The following is a 17,838-nucleotide window of genomic DNA, read 5'->3' as shown; positions in this document are numbered from 1 at the left end:
CTCTATCCAATTCCTTAATCACTTCCTCTAATCTAATGTATCTCTTTATTTTTCAATTCACTACTCGATTTCCTCTATCCTTATCTCATCGATTCACCTTAACTTAGTACCTTTGCACAACTTCTTTCACCTCTCATGATTAAATTAGGGTTTACCCTTCCTTTATAATCATCTCACGAAGTTGATAGATCTAAATGAACGATCTAGATTTGTCTATTTTTCCATTTAGTCCTCCTAATTTTTTGATTGGTTAATTACCTTACATAGGGATTGATGATCCTTTATTGAACATATAATCAACTCCTTGAATCTCTCCTCAATCATTGAAACATACTTTCAAATCAACAAAAATAGTTTATATACAATTCTATACCATTACAAACAATTCTATAAAATTGTTTTACTCAAATTCTATATTGTTTTGGTTCTTGACCTTAACTAATTTAATTTGTTGTCCCTTGGTTCATACCGAGGTTAGCCTTTGTTGTATTGCTTGGCTTATACTTCTTTTTGACTCAACTTCTTCATTACTTGACTTGACTTATTTTACTAAACGACAATGATGTGCACTCGACATATATTGTTATTTCATCTTAGCTAAATAAGTACACCACTCCATTCATTTATTCAGCTTATTAAGATGGCTCAGTCATAGTGACGGTCGACCAACTCTACCTAGAAAATGACTAAGTGTTTGACACTAATAGACAACATGCCTTGGGGATTCAACAGTTACAAGTATCAATTTTATACTTCTCCATTTATTTAATTATATTTAAAATATTTAGTTTTAATTAGAAAATATATATTCCCAAATAAACTAAGAATTGGATATCTACCTTTTTCTTCTCACTTCACCTTTAATTCACCTCACATATTTGTAGACTTAATTCAAAGATGGTAATCTTGTTGTCTCACACCTCAACAATTTCCAAAGGAAGTCATTAAAAGTTTTGATTGTAAGGTAGGTACAAGTTGAAAACTACAAGTTATCATAAATTTGAATCAAAGAAAAAACCTAAAGAGAAATTATTTATTATGGGTGACCTTGAATTTCTCTTGCCAAATTCATTGTAAAAACATTGTTGACTCTCTTGAAATTTGAGTAGCTATTTCAAAATTGTAGGCTAGGATAAAAACTATTGATCTAAAATCTTATTCAAAATATTTAGCATAATTCAACTTGGAAATTTATTGCATACATCCTAGAGGTACAAAAGAATACAAGGACATGTAAAAAATAATTACTCAATGGAAACTTAGTTATCATCTCATACAAGCGATTATTGATCAAACCAACTAAATCAAAGTAATCAAACCCAATACAAATTGATTGAATGAATAAAAACATCCACTTATCTAGGTTTAGTACATCTTCATCACCTTTAAAACCATATGATAAAACAATTATATCTATGATCTCCCCTTGAAGAAAGGTCTTATGTATGGTACATGGTAATTTGGATTATCTTTGGGAATTATATTCATGTACATTATCTTTTTGTTATTAAACTCACATTATGATAACATGAAGTAAAAATGAGAAAATTAATCCCTGTTAGAAAGATAAAATAATATTTGAATGATTACTTAATCAAGAGTGACTACAACTCAATCATAATGTGTTGTGATTGCTATTCTATTGGGATCATTTATTAATGCATTCCACTACTAAATCAACGCAATTTATAACTATCAAGAATATCACAACTTCAAATCCCCTTTCTACCAATCTTTGGGTGATAAGATGCTTGTAAGGGTATTATAACCTTCTCCATAACTCATTTAAATCCATTAAACTTAATTGTGTATCACCTATTTCAACAATTACACATTCTAGGGTATTAAGATGATCATACACTAAATGCCTTAATTTTATGATCTTCGTCAATGATTTAGTAAATTGAGCTCGTGGAAATTTTGTAGTTGAATGAGAAAATATCCTAGTCAAGGAAAAAACAATTACAATTTTTATTGTAATGTTATGGGGGAGTCATTAAGATAAAGCATTTGAAGATCTTAAATTTGTATATGACAACATTAATACCCTTCTTGGTAATGTCACTCATGTCTTTTCAAGGGAGTGTTCCATTTTCGATTTGCAAACTATCTTTAAATTAATTACTTCATCACCTTCTTTCCCTCTTAAGAAATATTCTTTAAAAAAAATATTGGCATGTGCAAAAGTCCTTGAATTGACCATTGAGCCATAAATATTTTATAAGAAGTTCTAAAACTTTCATTAGTTTTAGAAAAAAAAAAATTTACAACTTTATCTTTCTTTGATGTTTGGCCATTATCTTGTGTTGGTTCTATATTTAATGTTGGGATCCAACATAGGTTCTTTGAAATATTTGTTGGTCCCAAAATATATCTTCTTCCTTGGCTGCAACTTAGATTTAATTTGGACCAATCTTCTTTTTTATATGTCACATTTCAAGTTTCATTTTAGAACTACCACTTGGATGCTTAGGGATTATGTGCTTGAAAAATGCCAAGATCAACAATGGAAATTGAACATTATTAAGACTAAAAATACCCATCACTTGATACAAAATACTTAGTTTTGTTCGAAAAGAGTTGTAAGATCCTCCAACATGTTTTGAAATTTGACTTACTTTGTGACAAGCGTAGAGAACCAAAAGATCTACATGGAAAGTTTGACTCCTTATGGAGAGGCCCATTCCAGATTAAAGAGGTATGTGGAAAAAATTCCTTCATCTTATCATATCTCAGTGGTACTCAGCCACCCTTACCTTACAATGGGCAACATCTGAAGCATTATCATCAGTAAGGTGTGCAGTCTGCAACATTGTACATATCTTAGTTAGGAGGTTTTATTGTGCTTTCTTTTCTTTTCTCTTTGGTAGTGTTTCCAATTTTGTTGTGCTTAGTCCCTTTTTCCTGGATTTATCTCCTTTTGGGGTGACTCTATAGCCCTTGTGATAAAGCACTACTCTTTCTTAACTCTGGGTTCATTCAGTGTCCTGCACAGTCCTTGTCCCCTGATAGAGCCAGTTGTTGCCCAGATAATTTTATGAGAGAGGAGGAGAGGTAATTAACTAATAGAGAGATCGAGAGAAAATGAAATAATAATTATTTTCCACTATTTCCATATTTTCTTCTCTCCTTGTACTCCAACTTCTAGAGAGAAGTTCGAGGTTTGAGTTTGAGTTTCATTCTCTCCTCAACAATTTTCTCTCTCCCCGTAGTACCTCTCTCTATGTACACAAACTTTTAGAGAGAAGTACGGGTTTGGGTTTTCCTTCTCCCACACAATCCCTATTTCTCCATGTACTAAAGTACTCTCTCTCTATGTACTCTAACTTTTTAACCTAATCCTAACCCGAACTTCCCAACCCAAAATCTACCTGTTAAACAACCACCTATTGGGAATGAGAAGTAATAAAGAAATCGAGAGAGACTGTTAAAACCCAATCAAAGCATGTAACCCCATTGCATCTCTTGGCAAGCCATGGCATTCTAGAGAACCAAACAAGGCATGATAATTATTTGGAAAGTGGACTTCAATTTACCTATAGGAATCTTGAAGATTGGGAACTGAAACTTAATTGTTTCACATGAAATCCCAAGAAGTGGCATCTACATTTGCAAAATGGTGGGGCATTCTACATGAAGAAAGTTGTGCTAAGCTCCAGCAAAAATGATTGGTGAAGTTGTTCAAATGTCTTGACTTCAATTTACTTTCACAACGTAATTGACTTGATCCAAGACATTCCAATGGAAACATAGTCAAGGAACATATACTGTCTCTCTTGTGTGACCTGCGGCCTTGAGGAAATTCAACAATATCATTTGCAAAAACTATTTTCCAAAATGTTTGATACAATGCGTTGATGCATTGGAAACTATGTGAGCATTTACCAAGTCAAAATTTCAAGCCACATGCGTGCTGATATTTATGATATGGTAGCTATGGCAAGAAATCATTAATCTTTTCCCACTCTCTATGCACAAGTTTGGTCATAGATGTGTAGCTCCTGGTATAGTACGCCAAGTCAACCAGTTGCTTCTGGTTTACGAGTTCCCACCAAATGGAATCATAGACAAGCACATGAATGGTTTAATTTGATATCATCAGATCATTGAAAGTTGGCAACGCATGGTCCACATATTATTGAATCATTGATTATAACTTTGTATTATTATATTCAAAATAGCCAGCTTGGAGATTCAATTTGAATGCATCCCAAGTGATTAAATAATTGAATCAAACTCAACAATATTAGTTTGTAACAAAGGCGTATCAGAGCAAAACAAGGCACGTGACACATTTGGTAATCATTCTCCAGCAAAGACACTCAAACTATTTGATTAAATTCCTATCTAAAGTAAGCCATTTCTAAGTCAATACAGGCCTTAGACCAAACACATGAGCAGACCAATGTGAAGAAAGTTTGGAGTAGATTTTATATTCCAAATGTTTAACACAATGTGTTGATGCATTGGAAGGCAAACATTTTTGAAGCTAGTTTGGTGTTGAATATTATTAGGAGGAATTAACTCCTCTGTGTCAAGAATTCAGAGATATTCAAGAAGAGTGCAGGTTTTAAGAAATTCTCATTACTTCATAAATATTTAAAAGAACCATTGGAGAGTCAATGTTCTTAAAAGGAGAATGTGAAGTAATCTACAACTTGCAATAGTTCAATGAAAATATTGAAGTGCATGGAAACTACTTAACAACATGCTGAATCTAAGTGTACCCACATTCATCTAGCAAAGCTGCTGAATTGTTTGACGAAATGCCTCTATTGCGTATGAGATGTGTGCATTGTTTAGAAGAAGTAAATGGACCAAAATGGTATTGATAAGGGATTAAAAATGTCTTGTGAAATCTCTAGATAAATGTTGGATCCTTCAAGTGAAATAGAGATTCTGATAAAGTTTCACAATTGTTTGAAGAAAATGGAACACAGAGTTTGATACAAAGCAAAGTGAATATTGACTTCACATGCAACATTGCACCAGGATAGGGATTTGGTAAGCGATACCATGAAGTACAAGTTCCAAGGTAAAGAGCCTCCTGTGATATTAAAAAGCACGCTTCCTGAGATATCAATACAAAGATGGGACATATAGAAGCTGTAGACTTCTAGAAAATGATCAGCAGAGAAGATAAATCACCCTTGGCACAACGAACATTGGAAAGTGGTCTAGCTCATGCAGGAGGACATCCGCTTGTAGTTCAATGTGTGGAATTGGTTTTAGAATGTATCAAGGCATATGATTAGAATTCCAGGGACATCAAGACCTCATGAGGTAATGTCATGGTGAGGATAGATCCAGTATCTATCTCCATCACATTTAGATTGCTAGTAAGAGAGGAATTCATATAAATCTCTAAAGAAGGTGCCCAAGGGTACTTCCATCAAAATAAGAAAACATGTCAGAATGCCATTGCTAGGAGTTGGCTGGATCAACCCAGACAAGGACAGTCATAGTTGCCTAGAGTGTTACACACGAATATCTTTAATGAAGACATTTCTGATATGATAATTCTTCTCAATAGAGTGGTGGGAAATTAGACAGTTGAAGATTTTTAGGATTGGATGTTCTTGTACATTAATACTATCACCATTGGAAAACAATTTATAGATTGGGGAGAAATGATTAGCGATGCCCTTCATCACCAGTTAATAGGATTCAATGCGAGTCAAGGGTTTTATATGTCCTCGTACCTCATGTACACAATCACTAGTATGAAGTCATGGCTTGGTCTTAACCCTTATGGGGAGTATAAATTAACCACACAAATTTATAATTATTACCCTCAATTGCAATTAAAATAGAGCAATGCACACTTTTGTAGGGTGAATGATGCTTTTTCTATGCTCACTGCTAAGGAGCTACAGGGAGATATAGGACTCTGAATTTCTCTTGAAGCAGCTAGTCTCATCAATACTTATGGTAGCTTCTTCATACAATACCCCTAATTCACTTGCATCCACATTAGAGGTTTTCAAGATTGTCCTCTCATGTTGCCTCACTTTGTAGATGACAAGTTGGTACTTTGATAAGTTTGTAGGAAAATTGGCCAGGTAAACAAAAAGTGGAGGAACAAAAGATCAATTCCTTTCCCAACTGGCATTGGACACTACAGTTGTCTTTCCTCTTTGAATGCTCAAAATATTGAGAGATCCATGGTGAACATAACTTTACACTCTTTCCACGGTCACTTCCCATTTGATGGCAGCGAGTATGTTAAAAATAACTTGGCACTTGGACCCGACTATCTCCATTTCCCTACAATGAAGATTATTGGGCGAACTATGAAAATGACTTCAAAGTGAGAAGAAGAGACTGGATGAGATTCACAATACAACAAATTATTGATTACAAAATGGGATGGGATGTGACAAGCATAATAGAAGACGGTTCAGACTTGATTGATGGTTTCTTCTTTGAGTGGATACAATTATTAGAATTGCCATATAAATTGGTCTCTACCAAAATTGAAACACCTGAAGGAAAGGACCTTCTTTGTGATCCAACAAATTGAAAATTGGCTAAAGAATAAAGTCAAAGAAGTCACCGCTACTAAATCAATAGGAAGAAGTAGTGCAAAGTATAATAATAATTCTTAGGAAGGTACATTAGTTTCAGCCATTCTGTCTTCTATCCCTACTTCCTCGGGTTCTTTACATAGCACACAAGGGGGAGGTGATGGTGAAGATCTGGATAAAGGAGTTGATCTAGTTTTGACATGTGAACTCAATGCAGTCACCAAGAAGAAGAGATCAAAACCCAAGGAGAAGACTTTAAAATCAATTCAACAGAAGATAGATGAAGCTCCTGAAATGAACACTTTACCATTATTTGTAGATGAGATGATTCAATCCATATCATCTCCTGCACACTCATTGTCTCTCGAAAGCACATAAGCAACTCATAAGGAGCCAGTTGTAGAAAATGTACATAACTTGGATTTATCATCTATAGTCCTCCAGGTTCCTTTAGTAAGTAGCCCATCTGCTAGTATTTCAACATCTTGGTTACAACAAAGTTTAGAGGGAAAGAAGAAAAGGATGGTTCAATTAGAAGCACCAAATCTGGATGTCGTAGCCGATTTAATGCATAAAGGTGCAAAGATAAAGAAGACTAAAATGGATTCCAGACTGGTAGTGAATCCTACCTCAGGAAACTTATTTGTCAAAATTGCACAACCAATTACAAAGAAGGACATAAATGAGGCAAATGAATCTAATTTCAGCATCACTAAAGTGGATCTAGGCCAGACTACCCATGAGGGAAGGGAACACAATTTCCAAGTGTCAGCTGCTATCCTAATGGAATAGTTAAGGAGAGATAAGCAAGCTAAGAATCAACTCAAGTGTCAAGTTCGAGCACTTTCTTCATGCATCCGATTGATGGTTAGTGATTCTTTTCCGGATCCTAGCTCATCTATAGAAATCACAGGAGATCCTAAGAAGATGTTTGATGAAGAAACCATTCAAGACATAGGAGAATGTCAAACTTATGGCAAGATGGTGAAAGCATGGGTAAAAAGCATGAAAGAATGAGCATCAAGCTTATTTCAGGATGTTAAGGTTGCATTTGCCAAAGCGAATCATATACAACAAAGCATTAAAAAAGAGCTGACAACTCTCAAGGAACAACAAACATTTTGGAGAGAAATTGATGCTAATTTAGTAGAGATTAAAGGAATGGACAACAATATAGTCAAATCACTAAAGTTAATCAGCAGTGGAGAAGAAGAGCAAATTGATAGATGGCTATAAAAGATCAGATGCAAGAATGATAGCATGAATCAACAATTGGGAGAAGGAGAGCAATTCTTGAACTCTTGCAAGTTACTGAAAAAGAAAGCCTTAGGGGATATACTGATGATTGTAGAAGGTATTCCTATTAGTGAACACACTCAAAATCTAGACATATCTTCCATTTTGGAATACATAGAGGCAAAAATCAGCATCGAACTTGGCAGTAAAAAAAGTTCAGATGTTAGTATTATGACAAGATTGAGCAGTCTCTCAGCGGTATTGGACTCCTATACTCAAAATTTGCTAGGTTACGTCATAGAGTTGGATGAAGTTAGAAAGAGACATGAGCTATGCAAGCTAAAGATCTAGAGTTTAATCATCATTAAAAATAAAACTTTAGCTTAGGTCATCAAATCATTTAGAGCGTACAAGGCAAACTTAACTCAGCTACTCACATCACCTGCAGATCAAAGAGTAGGCTCAAGAAATATTAGTGATCATAGTTAAAAGTTAGAAGTGCAAGGTTGTCTCGAGTTTTTATTTATGTATTTTGTAAAAAGGGTCAAATTTAGAATTAACTTTGGTTTTGGTCAATGTCTTAACCTTTTCTAGCTGTAGTTAAGCATTGAAAGTTAGAGTTGGTTACGAACTCTTTGGAGTAGCCCAAACTCTAACTTTTTGAGTAGTTACGAACCTGAAAGGTTAGTTATTCTAAAATAGCTATAAATTCCTAAAACTCAATGTAATAAGGGACTTTTTGGATTGGAAGACATGGAACACTTATGTTCTGATAACAAAGCAAATTTTGAAAAGTGTGTACAATTGTTGTTCTTGTAATCAGTCATTTCTTACGTTCTTAGTGCAAAGAAATAAAAGAAAGTACATTTGGTGTTATCTTTCTAATGAATTTGAATTGTTGAAGTGTTGATTCATCATATGAGTATTTTCATGGTATGGTGTGAGTATTCATGAATCACTGGATTAGCATTGTGTTAGTGATAGCTCTCAAGCGTAGTTCTTGATTGCTTTCATTAACAATTTACATTATTTTTATGGAAACATTGAAGTCGTGTGGTCCATTTGCTATCAATGGTTTCCTTTTTATTTTCTAAGTTCTATGCATCTTTATTGAAAAATCAGAAATTTTATCTTACAAGGGAGTTGCCCCTCTAAACACAGAGGAAGGTCGGATATCAAGGGCCCATCCAACTGTTGTGAATGGTTTGCCACATACACTCCGTTGGACCATTTCTATAGTGACAAATCTGTTTACCAACACATATTCAAATAACTTAATTAAACTTATCTAATTATAACATTATAAACACAAAACAATCAAAACAATTAAATTAAGTAAAAATCCATCATTACATGCAAATTTTATTGTTTATACTAACATATACTAATAACTTCATACCAAGAATGTTTCAAAGGGCCCACATAAGGTTCTTTCAACAAGAACATTTTTAACACATTTTCTCACTTATTCTACTCATGCTAACATACACAAATAACCTCATACCAAGAATGTTTCAAATGGTCCACATAAGGTTCTTTCAACAAGAACATTTTTAGCACATTTTCTCAATTATCTGAACTATAGCAAAGGATATATCCAAACCAGCCACGTCATAGATAACCTCGCACTAACAACAAAAGCTGATAAGACTGGAGGTGAACAGAAGAATTGTAATTTTAAAATGTCTGAGCTTTGTTGGAGCGATCCCTTCTTGAATAATATTATTATAAAAGCAAGGAAGATCAAGGAAATCTGTTCGTGTTCTCGTCTGTTAAAGCAGATTACATATATACAATTTTCTTTCGTTGTGCAGTGTGTTGATAAATGGTGAACAAAGGAGTATTTAGTTGTACGCCGGGTCTGAAGATTCATGGATTATCCTGCTTATTGAGGAAGAAGAGCTGATATTGGGGATTTTTTCACTAGGGTTCTGAAAGGAAAGCTGCAGGTCTAATGGCGACGGGGAATCCGTTCGATCTGTTAGGTGATGACGATAGTGGCGACCTGACGGTGGTTTTGAATGCGCCGGTTGTTGCGAAAGAAAAACAGGGGGTGAAGAAAGGGAGTGGTAATGCTCCAGTGCGGACGACGGCAGTGGCGCCTTCAAAATTGCCGTCAAAGCCTCTACCACCAGCTCAGGCCGGTATGTAATTGCAAATTCTTTTATTCTATCAGAAAAAATTGTTAGTTTGATGAAAAATATTTACTTTTATTTTTCAAGATTTTGAGTTATCTCATCTGCTTTTTTCTTTCTTTTTTGTGTTGTGCCAATGCATGGGTGATTTCTTGTCAGTTGACGGATAACATGCATTCAGGATTTTAGATTTTGCTGTAGGATGTTTATCTATTGATTGGTCTATTTCTTTTTGGTTAGGTACACATTTCTGTCATTTGGGAAGGTTGTTGGGGGGGGGTGGTGGGTGGATGATATGAAGTCAGCTTTTTGCGGTTTTATGTTGTTCGTCTTCATTTTCTTGGCGTCATTCAGTGGAAATATTCTTTTAGGTTTTCAATGTTTTTGCTGTTGGGTTTTGGGTTTTACTGTATCCAAAAATATAGGAGGTGGTGGATCCTATAATTTATGTATTGTATAATTGGATGGAAACAAGAGAATAGAAGCGTGTTATAATGCGTAGTTTTTTTTTTCTGATAATTTCTCAACTGCTCGATTTTATTTTCTTTGACGAGAAAATTTGCATTAGTATGCGATTTTTTTGGGTTGTACTGTGTGAGTTTTCTCCATTAACGATTTGGATCGTTCTCCACGTTCCATTATCAGGAAATAAAAGCCAAGGTGTATGTGGATTTTAATGGCAACTGTTATTCGTTGCCGACACTCTTTTGTCTAATTGAATCACAAGTTGTTTTGGATGGAAAAAATGTAGATAGGAGGTTATGCCTTTGTAATATTTGTCTATGCTCTTGCCTGTAGGGTGTTAGGTTTTACTGCGTGATGAGTTATCTTGCTTTAATTTTACTGCTTTTATTTGCCTTATTTATTTGGTTTTATTTATTTCATGTTATTTCCATTTTAAATTTCTGTCATCTCATGGGAATATTGTTTGTGTATTAGGGATTTGTTATATGAGATAATGCTTGTTTGTTATGGATTCAGTTGCTGATTTGTTATGGACTCGTACCCGGCTTTGACTTGGCAAGGGCAATTCGACTTGTGACCCAGCTCGGACTTGGTCATGACTTGGCAGTGACTCAGCGAGTCAGGGTATATTAATAGAAATACCTTAGAGAAATGTGAAATATTTGATGGCAGGTCAGGGTCACATGTCATTTTGACCCGGCAAGGGTAACTCGGGTCGCCGACCCGGGTGAATCGAGTGACTCATGGCGAGTCTCGTTACTATGAAACTTTCTGTACTTCACACTGTGGTTAGGTTCTAAGGTTTTGTTATTGATGGCCTTGTTTGTAGGATGTGCATTTAGCTGCCCAGATTCTTCTCGGTTGCTTGTTATTTAAAATTTCCTTTGCATTTCATTTTTTGACATCTGACAGGAGAAGTGTCATTTGGGTTTTATGGGTTTCATCATATATGAAAAAAAATGCAGGATGGTCTTTGGTTTTGTTATCCATGTCAATGTTTGTAGGCTTTCAGATTTCATTACAAGGTGTCTTTCTATTGCTCTTTTGGTATCTGACTTGATCTTTGAGTTTTAAGTGATTTTGACAATAGAAATATGGTTTTGGGTATGAGCGTTTTGTTATTTGTGCTCATGCTGATGATGTTTATTATGCTACTTTGGGATGTTTCTTTATTGCGTTGCTCTTGTTATTTACAAATTTTAAGTTGTATATTATTTGATGTAAAACATGCAGTTATAGCTTTATATGTTCTCTAGTCCTTGTTGATTTTTGAGAAGTTAAGTCTCATCGACTGATGTTTCTTGTTGAGCTCTATCAATTGACTGGAACATATTTGTTTGCTGGAAGTTTCTGTATCATTTTGTTACGATTAAGTACCTCAAAACTCCAACTTTTATGTTGTTCGGCAGGAATTGTCGTAAGGACTTAAGTTTTTATTTTTTGTCTTAGTTACCAGTTCGAGTTCGGTTTTATGTTCCAGTTTGAAGAACTGGTTCTTGGGTGCAGCAAACTTTTGGAAAGGGGTTTGGGTGCGTTCGTACAAGAACATGTAAAAATTGTATATGCATATTTATGGAGGCTAGAAGCATGAGTTAAAATTAGAATATCACATAATATCATAGAATCATATGATGTAAACAACAAAAACACCATAGCGTCATGAATCGTGATCATACCATCCTATATTTCAAGTTCAACATCCAATATTCATAACAGCAAGTTTAAGTGTCATTGTTTCGAGTTCAACTAATGGATTAAAAATTTAGTAGTATTCTTCTACTTCATCTTCTTCATCATCATCATTTCTTCTTCTTCTTCTTTTTTGGCATCTGTTGACTCAGCAATTGAACTAAAGCCGTGGGATCAGCAGCAGCAATAATTCTATTGGCGTCGACATCTTCAAAATCTTCAATTGCAAGCTAACATAAGCCTTTCATTGACATCTTTTAGGTTTAAGGATGTCATAATTTTATTGAATTTGGCAAAAAATGTCATTTTATTGATGTCCACAGGGCCAAGTTCATCGAAGTTCGGACCAAGATGTCCTGGGTTCGATTTGTTTTGACCTGGTTCGCCCGGGTTCCATTTTCCAGCCCGCCAGTCAAATTGGGGCCCTGGAAGTCGAACCCTCCCTGGATAAGCAGGGGAATTGGACCGGGGCCAGGTACCAGTTTATAGCCAGGCTGGTCTGGCAGGGTCTAGGGGCGAACCAGGGTAACTTAGTTTTTTGTTTGCTTTTATTCTCATTGTTATTTGAAGTATCTTTTGCTCCTGGTGAAAATTGCTAATTTTTGTTGGGTTTTAGATTTCATAACTGATGTCTTGTTAGTCGAACCCTCCCTGGATAAGCAGGGGAATTGGACCGGGGCCAGGTACCAGTTTATAGCCAGGCTGGTCTGGCAGGGTCTAGGGGCGAACCAGGGTAACTTAGTTTTTTGTTTGCTTTTATCCTCATTGTTATTTGAAGTATCTTTTGCTCCTGGTGAAAATTGCTAATTTTTGTTGGGTTTTAGTTTTCATAACTGATGTCTTGTTATTGCTTTATATTTATTGTGGACTAGGAACTTTCAATTTTTTTTCATTTTGACATTATAAATGCAGTTAAAGATTTTGGCATTTTATAGACTCTGTCAATGCTTATAGTTGATACCACATTGCTTTACCCTTCGACCTAAAAGGTTTTAGGTTTGTGCATTCAATTATAAATTCCTCTTAGGGGATTGGGTTTATTATTAGATGGTCCACTGTTGTGTTTTTTTCCCTCCAACTGCAAAGTTTACCAGTGATGATTACTTTGTAATAATTTAGATTTCACTATGTTTCTGAATAGCTTTTCTAATTATTTGTCTTAAAACTTTCAAATATTATGTTATTTGACTGCAAAAGTTGTGATTAGCTATTCTAATTATTGCTGTAGGATATTAGATTATACTATATTTTTTTTGTTATGTTTTAAAAAAATTTTGAAAATTTGAATTTGTGTCTATATTGGCAGTTTAGTATCGACAACAATGCTTATGTTTTCTCTGTTGCTTCACATGTATTTCAATTTGGAGGCTGGACTGAATTATCTTAGTGTCCGTTATTACTTTTAAGGCAATGTGACGTGCTTGATTTAGTTAGCTACCCTTAATTTATAAAATTTGTTTGTTTGTCAGTAAAATATGGGTGCCTACCATTACAATTCATCTAGGGTTTTATATTTCATTACTAACAAATTTCCTCTTGCATTGGACTGATTATTTATTCACTGAAAAAACCTTTTCTGGGATTTAGCAGGACAAAATCTGTTATGATATAAGTGTGTTTAGTAGGTTCCATTTCTTATAGGGTTTCTCATCTGTATCGATGCTTTTACTGTTTGCGAATTGTATTTTCAGTAATTCACTATTCTCTGTTTGGCTTGACCTTTTCCCATGTTTTACAGAAGATTGCTGTTGGATTTTTTTTTTTTCAATCAATCCACTGTGACAATAGTTTTGTGCTCTGCCTCTCTTATTATAAGGTTTATAACTTATGGCTAGACAAGAATATGTATTGATTTGGAACTTCTGAATTACTATTAGATGGTTTCTATTTTGATTTGTGATATCTAATTGTTGATGCAGTTGGTATTTTATTTGTTGCTTGGGGTTAAATTTAGTTTTTGAATGATGGCAGTAAGAGAAGCAAGAGCATCACAAACTGAAGGGGGTAGGGGTCGAGGTGGCAGTGGACGAGGGGGCCGTGGATTCTCTGGGAACAGGGACCAGGACTTTGGAAGAGGTCGCGGTGGGAACTATAACAGTGAGCGAGGCTTTAACCATGACAGTTATGATGGTTATGGTGACCGTGGTGGGTTCAATGAAAGAAATGTAGATTTTCCACCTGGTCGTCAAGAAGATGGGGAAGTTGCTTCTGCCGAGAGGAGACGGGGTGGAGGTCGTGGTGGTGGCCGTGGAGGCCGTGGAGGCAGAGGGTTTGGTGGTGGCCGAGGGGTTGGTGGTGATGCCAGGGATGAAGATAACAGCAAGCGCATGTATGACCGAAGGAGTGGCACTGGTCACGGGTATCTTCGCTTCCCTTACATAGTGCAGTTTGTTAAACAATTCTTCAGTACTCCATTCTAACAAATTTGTGTGTGATGAGATCACCTTTAATATTCCTTAGAGTCCAATTTTAAATTAAGTTGTTTAAGTCTGTTTCGTCCACTTGTGCTGATCTGCAAAGGGACTGAGAAGTTGGTGCATGTGCCTTTTTTATGACCTGTGAACTTTACGTTTTGTAACTTATTTTGTGTTTACTAAGTGTTAGCATTTGGTTATTAGTGCAAGTAATTATGGAATGTGGATAACTCCCCAGATATCCATACTGGTAATTAATGTAGATTTAGTCCTTTATTATTTGATAATTTTTATGAATTATCAAGGTTGAATTGAGAGATCCACCTCATTCAAATACAGGGCTTATATGATACATCTATAGAACACTGTTTTTCTACTGAGAGAGGTTGGGGGAGGGAGGTGCGGTGAATCAGTAGAAGAGTTATATTTAAACTGATTAGCATAAAAACAGAATTGACAAGAGAGCAATCACAATACATTGAAGCCACTGCACATGAAGTATGTGGAAAATCCAGACTGGGCTAAATAACACGGTGATAAATGCTGCTAGGATCTTCTGTCCTAATCCAGCCTCGTGAAGAAATGATGCGTGCAATGCTTAAGGGCACCAACCCTAAACAAACCGTAAGGAATCGCTGAAATCTTCTGCTTAAGAGCACCAACTCTCACAAAAGCATCGACTTTGTAATCTGACCACCAACTTAGCATCCTAGAGGCACCGACCATGAGGATTTTACAATTCTCGTTTTAACAAAACCTTCACTCAAACTTCTCTTATCTGCAGAAGTACTTTGTCAAATTCCTTTCATCTTGATATCTGTCAAAACATCAGTCACTAACAAATGACATGTATATTTTTTACTGATGGATTGTACAACCCTCACTTCATTGACTTCTGCTCTCAACATTCATACACACTCATGAAACTTAATTATATCACCAATTCCTCCACACTCTTTACATCAGTCCTGCATTACTCTTAAATACTTGTTTGCTATCGGTTAAGCAGATAGTAGTTGATTCCAACTTTTATAATTGATCAACAGTTCAAATGGCACTGTGAAACAAAATAATTATTCTGATAAAAGTAAAACAGAAGTCAAAGAAAATAAATATTTCGATAAACACTAACCTTCAGAAGGCACTGCCGTCTTCTATATGTTGCAATTCATGATATGCAGTTTGTTTCTAAACACAAGCAACGATATATACAATAACACATTAAACAGAATCTAACTTCTGTAACTTGTATGCATAGGTGGCAGTATCATGACTAAAACTGATACCTGATAAAAACAGAGAATCACTATCTTTAGAAATGTTCAATGCCTGATAAATACTCTAATGGTGTTTGATTTCTGCAAACCTGATATCTCTGTATTCACACCTGTGAATCACTCTGATACGATCATTATAATCTCATGTTCCTTGCCTAGTTGAAACTTGCAAACCTGCCATAATAATATGTCCACTAATAACTATTGATATTCTTTTTATTCTCTCTTTCTTAGTAGTTCTGATATAAATCCTGTCATGGCAAATAGAGAGTTGGGTTGTGCTTTCTGGTGAAAGTCCTTCCACACAGACTCCAGTGATTTTCAAAGCTAGAACGACAGTACCCAGATAATATACAGAGAAGATATGAAACGAGGAATATTCATAAATGAGTTCAACAACTTCTTTGCAGTAAGATGATTTATCAATCAACCTTTGATGAAGTTTGCTCAATCATCTTTGATTATCTGCATTCCAGTCATTCTCTTGCTCGATCATTTGTATCCCCTAAGGTAGTCATCTGTGTTTCATATACCATCTGTTTGTTCTGCTGTCTTACATTAGTCAATCTGTTTGACATTATGAATCTGTTTGACAGCACTTCTGTATCTCTTTTGGACATCAATGATGATTGATAAATAGGAGAATTTCCACAGCAAGTCAAATTGTGATATTGCTATCAGGATTTAACTGTGTGATTTTGAGTCAAACTCATTGACTAATGTTTCATGAGTAGTGATTCAACATGAATCCATCTCTCATGAGAATAAATAGAACACTTAAGCACTCATTGGATCTAGGCGATGCTCACAGGGGTGAAGCATTGGGACTTCCCGGGAGGTCACCCATCATACAATTCTATGGGCTGCCCCCACGTTACGGCAAGAACTTTATGGATGGAGGCCCAACCACCCCCTTGGCGAATAGTAGGGGAATTGTAGCTCCCTTCCCGTGCATGCCCAAGCGGGCCACCCCTGCATAGCCAGCTGCCCACCCCATCGGAAGATGCCTATATTGCCCGAAGTCCCGGTGCTTCACCCCTGTGAGCATCACCTAGATCTAATGAGTGCTAAGTGTTCCATTTATTCTCATGAGAGATGGCTTCATGTTGAATCACTACTCATGAAACATGAGTCAATGAGTTTGACTCAAAATCACATAGTTAAATCTTGATAGCAATATCACAATTTAACTTGCTGTGGAAATTATCTCCTATTTATCAATTGATGAGCTTAAGGAGCTTTCTATGAATGGTTCATAAGGCACAACACTCGGTGAAGGATTTGCAAATGGGGTTGCAAGCTTTGGGTTTAACCATGGAGGAAACTCCATAGTTAAGCGCGCTCAGGCTGGAGTAGTACCAGGATGGGTGACCTCTCAGAAAGTCTCGGTGTTTCACCCCTGTGAGCATCACCTAGATCCAATGAGTGCTAAGTGTTCCATTTATTCTCATGAGAGATGGATTCATGTTGAATCACTACTCATGAAACATGAGTCAATGAGTTTGACTCAAAATCACACAGTTCAATCTTGATAGCAATATCACAATCAATGACAATTTTCTTTTTAACATCCGGAAGTTAAACTTGGGTGTCTGCAGATGGATTATTTGAAAACTGGGAAATAATCAGATAACCATTCTTGCATAGAATTGTATAAGCTCTGTTTTGATTTTTGAGCTGGTAGATTTCATCCTCCATTTTCACTTTTGGGGTTCTTGTGATCTCACTTGGAGGCAGAGTTGCCAAAAACTCCTTTGTCCCTCCTTGGGCGCACGTATCCCTGTATCCAATCTGGAAATGTATCCAATACTATTTGGATACATGTCACATATTGTACAATGTCTGCCTAAAAAAACTTGATTGTCCAACTGTTCCAAATACCATGGGATTTAATTTTTGTAAAGATTTGACATAACTCTTCCCAAATTTAATTTAAAAAAACTTTATTAAAGCGATTTAAAAAATAAAATAGTGTAAACAAAAGCCTACACCATATGAGAAAGACAAATAAAATGTGTTTTCTATTTCAGCAACTTGCTTTTTGGGTTATCTTCTAATGCAACTCTGCTATGTTTACATTTTGTGAAGTGTCAAA

The 17,838-nt window shown here is 35.7% G+C and overlaps 1 protein-coding gene across 5 annotated transcripts in view; it reads left to right on the top strand.

The window, feature by feature from the left end:
• The first annotated feature begins 9,436 nt into the window (after positions 1-9,436).
• Positions 9,437-17,838, top strand: part of LOC149537836 (RGG repeats nuclear RNA binding protein A-like) — a 30,540-nt gene continuing 22,138 nt past the window's right edge. For all 5 annotated transcript variants that reach the window (XM_089799220.1, XM_089799219.1, XM_089799221.1 and 2 more), the window contains exons 1-2: positions 9,437-9,907; positions 14,024-14,411. In XM_089799220.1, coding sequence (XP_089655346.1) covers positions 9,718-9,907; positions 14,024-14,411 — 578 coding nt within the window. In that variant the 5' untranslated portion in view covers positions 9,437-9,717. The remainder of the gene's footprint in view (positions 9,908-14,023; positions 14,412-17,838) is intronic.

Source organism: Cupressus sempervirens, chromosome 9 (genome assembly GCF_028749045.1).
Source record: "Cupressus sempervirens isolate cs-2001-9-10 chromosome 9, ASM2874904v1, whole genome shotgun sequence".
Taxonomy (NCBI): Eukaryota; Viridiplantae; Streptophyta; class Pinopsida; order Cupressales; family Cupressaceae; genus Cupressus; species Cupressus sempervirens.
The sequence above is the reverse complement of the archived record's forward strand: the minus strand, read 5'-3'. Positions and strand labels throughout refer to the sequence as shown.